Source organism: Pteropus vampyrus, unplaced genomic scaffold (genome assembly GCF_000151845.1).
Source record: "Pteropus vampyrus isolate Shadow unplaced genomic scaffold, Pvam_2.0 Scaffold138, whole genome shotgun sequence".
NCBI classification, from domain to species: domain Eukaryota; kingdom Metazoa; phylum Chordata; class Mammalia; order Chiroptera; family Pteropodidae; genus Pteropus; species Pteropus vampyrus.
The window spans coordinates 15929-22482 of record NW_011888919.1 but is presented as its reverse complement, the minus strand read 5'-3'; the positions used below and the strand labels follow the sequence as shown (position 1 = coordinate 22482).

Genomic DNA, 6554 nt, shown 5'->3' with positions numbered 1-6554 from the left:
CAACCCCCTCCCCTACGCTGGGTTAAAATCCGAGCACCCGGGTGATCCCAGGAGGCAAGTGGCCGTTCAGTGCCCGGGTCGCAGCACCTCTCCCGGTCCCTAGAGGGCGCAGCGCCACCCGCGACACCGCCCGTAGGGAGGAGGGGCCGGATCGAGAGCGGGCGCAGGCGCAGAGTAATGTGTGAGCATTCGCAGCTTCCCATTGGCTATTCCGTCCGTGGCGGGGCGGGGCCTAGCCGCGGGGACGACATGCGCAAGCGCAGGACCGGCACTGGGCGCGCGCGGGGCGCTGGAGATCGGAAGTTGAAGCCTTCGCGGCGGTTCTGTAGGTGACGGACGCGGCGCCTACGCGGGGCGGTTGTTGGGCGGTGGCAGTGGGGCGGGGTCCGGGGTGTCCTGGGAGCGAGCTGAGAGGTGGTGGGAGATACCGAGATGAGATAATATGTTGGAGGAGGGGCCGGGAGAAGCGGACGGAGATGGAGCCTGGGCGTCCTCGAAGAACCTGAGGGACAGAGAGGTCCGAGAAATGGTTGCACGACAGAAGCTGCGAGAAACTGAGGGACCGAGGGAGCGGGAGGTCGGGAGAGGAGGGAAGCTGAGAACGAGAGAGGTCGAGGGCAAGAGGCAGATGGGTTCCCCCGGGAGAGGCTCACAGCTGCTGCTCCTGTGGGAAACGACTCTGCCAGTTCGCCAGTTCTTCCTCGGATGAAACCTGTCCCTGGCTCTAATGACTCCCCGAGTCGGCCCGAGTTCCCCTGAGACCGCAGAGATCGAAGCTCCAAGCTCTGTTCCGTGAGGGTCTTGACAGACTGGAGGCAGAGCAAGTGCAAGCATTGCCAATGCCATTATGAAGGCCATTTGTGGCCGTTTGAGTGTAATTTTTTCCAGGTTATGTGTCCCTGGTTCTCGCTGTTTTTCCTGTGTTAGTCACCATTGGGAGAAAGCGCTGGACTTGAGTGCTAGTTACCGTTTAGCTTCTGTGTACCAGGCTAGGTGATAAATACTGACGTGTTTTGAGGGATATTGTCTGTGTTTGATAGATGAAGGGAACAGCCTTAAGAAGTTATCTTAAGAACAGCCTTAAGAAGAAGCATCTTGGTAGCTGCTCGTTGACCAGACAAGGCCAGTGATCACACGTGTAATAAATGACGAAGCTGAGGTTCAAACCCAGATCTTCCCGACTCCAAAGCCTTTACCGTGAGAAGGCTCAGAACCCTTTTAAGATCATAAACCCGTTTAAGAGTCTCTGATGGACTCCCCTGCAGGAAACTGCACATATGCGGGCATGGTCTATGTTAGTTGGGACACAGGCATCTGTGAGGCAGAAACCCACCTTTAAGCAAAAAGACGTTTTCTCCTGTAGCTGAGTAGTGGAGTGTTGGATGGAACTAAGCCTCAGGCACTAAATGATGTCGCCAAGCTTCTGCCCCCTCCCTCTCCTGCTCTCCTTGTAGTGGCTCAGTGACCTTCCTTGTGTCAGCTGCTCTGTGCCCACATGCAGACTTTTCTCTAGGATAAATACCAGGGAAGATGATCATCTTCAGGAGATACTACCAAGAGCTCCGGGTTTATGTCGGCTTTGTCTAGCCGCAGTAGATAAAATCAGAGGTTTGTAGTAACCCAGTGTGAATTCCAGAGAGCTCTCAGTTAACTCGCCTTGAGTAGTGTCCACTTCTCAGTCCGAGCACTGGTTCGAGGGAGCGTAGGGTTCCATGATGGGCCAGGCTTTTGTCACTTGCCTAGCCAATAGGGGGTTTCTGGTTTAAAGGCCATCAGAACCGTGTGGAATCCAGGAAGGGCTACTCTCCCAAGGAAGATGTCTCCTGTTAGGAAGAAGAAGGAAGGGGTGTGCCAGGCAGCAAAAGCGATACGCACGAAACGCAACACTTGCAAACTTGGGCACTTCGTCTCAATCAGTAGACCCAGAGTACTCTTGGTTATAGCACCCTTCTCGTGGTTGGGGTGAGGGGAGGCTCCCACAGACCCCTGGGCTTCCCGTATCACAGCCCCAGCCACTGAATTGTCATTCTTGTGACATGTCTGTCTCTTGCATGTGAGCATGACCACTTGTGGGGGCTCAGGTGACCTTACTCTATACTGTCCCTTTTCTTAGTCCAGTGTTTGCGAAATAGGCTCTCAATAAATGTTTCTAAAAACAAATGAGTGTCTTCTGGTCTCTTCCCTAGGTATTCAGGGCCTGAAAATCCAGGATGAACTTGTGTCCATCCCAGAGATCACTGCAGGAGTCGTGAGGTGCCGTGTGTGTCACCAACTTGACCCTGGCCACTTACTCTGCCGTCGCCTACGGTGATCCTGGAGCACTGCTGAGTTCCTTATTGCAGGCACTGGCCTCTCACTGCAGGAGGTGGGGATGGATGAGAATCTTGACTGAGGCCAGTTTTGTGACAACGTTGTGATGGCTGCTCCCAGGAGAAGGGAGGGCAGGGCTCACTGGGACCGACCCCGGGACCCCAGCGAGGAGGAGGCCCTGGAGAAATGGGACTGGAATTGTCCAGAGACCCGGCGTCTGTTCGAAGACGCCTTCTTCCACGACGAGGATTATATCCGCCAGGGCTCCGAGGAGTGCCAGAAGTTCTGGACCTTCTTTGAACGTTTACAGAGATTCCAGAATCTGCGGACACGCGGAAAGGAGGAAAAAGACCCTGGGCGTCCCAAGCCCTGCATCCCAGCACTGGCCGACCTACCTGGAGCTTATGACTCGCGTTACCGCATCAACCTCTCTGTCCTGGGCCCCGATGCCAGGGGCTCTCGGTGGCCGGGCAGGCGCCTGCCCCCGGAGAGAGTGTCCGAGTTCCGCCAAGCTCTGTTGCATTACCTGGACTTCAGCCAGAAGCATGCCTTCGGGGAGCTGGCCAAACTGCAAGTGAGGGGAGGGGAACGTACCAAGCCCTGGTGTCCGGGGCGACTGGGATGCGGTTAGAGGAGACCGGTTTCAGAGTTCAGGGCCAAGAAGGGCGGGGCTGGCCAGACTACCGGGGTGTTCCTCTCTCCCAAATGTCTGATGCCACTTTGAGGGGGAGAATCGTCCCCCAGATTCGCAGGGTCACGGAACAACCTCGTGACTCAGTGGAGCGCTTTCAGGTATAACAGAAAACCCAAAAACAAGTGGCGTTTAGAGCCGGGCTTTCTCGACTCGTGTTACGTGGTGGCTCGCATCTTGGTAGCTGCTCGTTGACCAGACAAGGACACCCACTGCCAGAACGGCCAGCGCAGAAGTCCTCTCCTCGGGCTGGCGGGCAGTTTCCTGTATCCGGGGACCCAGACCGCTTCCCTCTTGTGCCTCCGTCAGCCTCCTTGGAGAAGGGTTTGTGGGGCTTTGAGGGTCAGGTCCGCGGGGATGTACTTCCCTCCACCACCAGGCTAGAGCTCCCCTGGCCACAGCGCACTGCAGGGGAGGCTGGGAAGTGTAGTCTCTGTGCTCGGGAAGAGGAGGGATAGGCAGGTGGGGGTCGGTGGGGAGCATCTGCCGCAGGCTCACGGATGTGTGAGCGGTGTACACCACGCCCTTTTTGCACGTGATAGTGTCTATTCATTTGATTTTTTTTTTTTTTTTTAAATGCTGATCATGACCCACTTCGTGGAGTTCCTGACGCGCGTAACCTGCTATATGAGAAACGCTGGCTCGGACTGTAAGGAAACTGTACCGTTTTCTCTAACCTGAAGCCCGGAGGTGGAGAGGTTTCAGGCTCGGTTACTTAAATGAATCAGCGATGTCGTAAAGGACCTGGGCTTTTTCTGTCTTTCCAGCCTCAGCAGCTCGCTTAATGATGATGATGATGATAAAAAAAAAACCACTCACCTAGTGCTTACTGTGGGCTAGGCTCTGTGTTTTATGTACATAATGGATCCTCACAGAAACCCTGTGGGGTAGGTAATCCTATCAATCCAAAGTAGGGACGAGGAACCGGATGCAGAGAGGTAAAGCAGCGTGACCCAGGTCACACACCCAGCTGGCAAGCGGCACAGCTGGGATTCCATCTGAGGCTGCATCGTGAGTGCCACCTGGCTCCGGCAGCCGTGGGCATCATCTCCTCCTCCTTTACTCTCTAGAGACGGGAACAACGACCTGCTCCTTTGTGGGTCTCCTTTATAAGACCATGGGAGCCTTTCCCGGGAGCCCCTGGCTGATTTCCCAGCCTGTCTTGTCGGCAGAACTGGCTATGTGTGCCCTCTGTATGACCTGTAATTGTCCGGCGGTGGCATTGCCAGACTGGATTGGAGCACTGATTCTCAGCCCCAGCTACACATTGGAATCATCCAGAGAACTTAAAAAAAATCCGCGCCCTACTTCCCACCCGGAGCTTCTAATTTCAAGGTCTTTCAGTGGGTATCGGGTGATTCCCAGACAACATCAGGGTTCGGTGAGCAGGGAGGAATGGCCGGTCGCCTCTAGGTCAGGGCCAGGTGAGCAGGTCACCTGGCTGGGAGACTGGGACTTAGCCCCCAGGCTCTCTGAGCTTCCCTCTGGCTCATGCCAGACCCAATGACAGGTGCTGACTTCATTTTCTCCACCACCTGCTGTGCCTCTGGCCTCTGAATTCATGGACGTTTTTTGGTCAAAAGAGAGAAGCGCAACTGAAATTCGTGTAAGCAGAACAGAGGATTTCGTGGCTTTGAGTATCCATCATGCGGGAGGCGGGTCTTGCTGAGGAACACTTAAGGAATTCTCCATCGGTGGTGGGTGGGCTAATTTCCAGGCAATGGAAAAATAACCACAGCAGCTCTGGGCTTCCATCCTGGCCCCTCACGAGCAGAGAGGATGCTGGAAGTTCTCTCTCCCAGCTCTAGTTTGCAGTCCCAGGAAAGGATTCTGATTGGCCTGGCTGAGGTCACATGGTTATTTCTTAGTTGCTTTGAGGGCTGGGAGAGGGGCTGAGAAACCTCGAGTGGTCCGGCTTAGATCATGTGTTCATTCCATGGCCAGGGTCTGGGAGAAGAGGTGCCGGGCAGAGAGGCAGAAATGCAGGCAGACGATGGCGCTTCTTCCCTGCCTCTGTACCATGGGCCTTGACATCGAGTGTCTTAAAGTATCACGAGTTTGTGATCCGAACCCTCTCAGTGCTCCACGGCGGTTCCTGTGTCCCATCCCGGGGGGTTCGGTTCTCATTCCAGATGAAGACCATGAACCTGGGAGACCCCCGAACCTTCCCCTTCATCGAGCCGTCCCCACCAGCCCGGCTGGAAACAGCCATCCTCTACCTCCAGGACCAGGGCGCCCTGGACAGCTCAGAGGCCCTCATCCCCATCGGGTCCCTGCTGACCCAGCTGCCTGTGGACGTTGTGATTGGTGAGTGACCCCGCCTCGGGGTGATCGCACAGGGCACTGGTTGGGTGCAGGGTAATGCCTGCTCTCTAAGTGACTCTGAATGACCTCCTCCTTCTCTGGGCCCTGTCCATCTATCCTCGGGGCAGAAATTATGTCTAATTCCTCTCTGTATCCTCATGCAGACTTCAGGGCCAACCACAGACAGTGTGCTCAGGGATGCTTTGGGCCGCCCTTCCATCGTCCCACGTGCCCCCCCATCCTTGTCGAGGAAGAAGCCAAAATGGCATCCTTCACCTGGTAGAGGTCAGTTTGGGAAACTTCAGACACCTGTTGGCCTGTATCCGACTCTGTCACTTATTAGCTGTGTTATCACCTGTATGAGACTCAGTTTTCTGAATTTTGAATGAGTGTACAGGAACCACCACTACAAACCCAGGCAGAAAGCTGAAGGAGAGGGTGGTGTCTGCTCCAGTCCAGAAGTCTGATATCAAATTGAAAAAGCAGGAAGGCAACAGAGTCCTCAGGTAGGAGCCCCTGGGCGTTGAGGTTCACGGGGAGCAGAGGCCCCAAGACACATCAACGTGTACCTGGGATTGTCTGATCATTCTGGATCTCGGGTCCATGTTCTCAGCCCCCGCGCCACGATGGCAGGGAAACCGAGGCCCACAGAGGGGCTAGGGCCTTGTCTGTCTTCTGTCTGCCTCTGGGACCTCATGTCCTGTGCTCGGCGACCTTGGCCTTTTTGCGGAGGACACGACCCTGAGCCGTCTCCCTCAGAACACGGAGGGAGAAATATTTATCTGTCCATGGGGCTCCGCAAAGGGCAGACAGGAGGGGCTGGGTGCACAGTAGGAGTCCATGATGGGAGTAGGGCACAGTGGGTGCTTATCGAGAAGTGCCTCAGAGGGCCCTGCAGTGGCGACCGAGACCCTTCCTGGATGCACCGGTGTGGCGTCGAGGAAGCTGATGACACTGAGACCGGGGTTGGGGACATGGGCAGCTCTTCGCCAACCTCATCTGCTGCTCTGGCAATTTGGGGGCGTGTGAGTCATGGGAGGAATACTGGAGGAGCGCACCCTGGGAGGAGGAAAAGGCCGCTCCTGCTTCTCCTGGGTTATGAAGATGTCCCGGGGGCCGTAAGGTGGCAGAGGAAGGAATGTCCAGAAGCCCACCAGCTGCCAGACACCAGGGAGAGACCCCCAGACCTCCAGGGTCCTTGTTATGGGCTCAGATCATGCTCCCAAGTGCTGTTGGGCCACGTTGGGGC

General features: G+C 55.9%; 2 protein-coding genes and 1 long non-coding RNA gene across 10 annotated transcripts in view; all 3 read left to right on the top strand.

The window, feature by feature from the left end:
- LOC111744608 overlaps nucleotides 1-6554 on the top strand; it is a 22308-nt gene that overhangs the window by 5413 nt on the left and 10341 nt on the right. The gene's annotated exons all lie outside the window — the stretch shown is intronic.
- On the top strand, nucleotides 238-6548 carry LOC105297387 (probable ATP-dependent RNA helicase DHX34). 7 transcript variants are annotated; one of them, XM_023535224.1, is made up of 6 exons: nucleotides 238-325; nucleotides 452-517; nucleotides 2187-2884; nucleotides 5134-5308; nucleotides 5470-5590; nucleotides 6410-6548. In XM_023535224.1, the coding sequence occupies exons 3-5, from the start codon at nucleotides 2417-2419 to the stop codon at nucleotides 5586-5588; spliced, it is 762 nt and encodes a 253-aa protein (XP_023390992.1). In that variant the 5' UTR covers nucleotides 238-325; nucleotides 452-517; nucleotides 2187-2416; the 3' UTR covers nucleotides 5589-5590; nucleotides 6410-6548. The 7 variants fall into 7 exon arrangements, 3 of the variants coding, with proteins under 3 accessions (XP_023390992.1, XP_023390991.1, XP_023390993.1); XM_023535223.1 differs by lacking the exon at nucleotides 452-517 and having other exon boundaries at nucleotides 253-325; XM_023535225.1 differs by lacking the exon at nucleotides 452-517 and having other exon boundaries at nucleotides 291-329.
- LOC105297310 (C5a anaphylatoxin chemotactic receptor 2-like) overlaps nucleotides 5597-6554 on the top strand; it is a 6058-nt gene continuing 5100 nt past the window's right edge. For both annotated transcript variants that reach the window (XM_023535218.1, XM_023535220.1), the window contains exon 1: nucleotides 5597-5811. The gene's annotated coding sequence lies outside the window, so the exon portion shown is untranslated. The remainder of the gene's footprint in view (nucleotides 5812-6554) is intronic.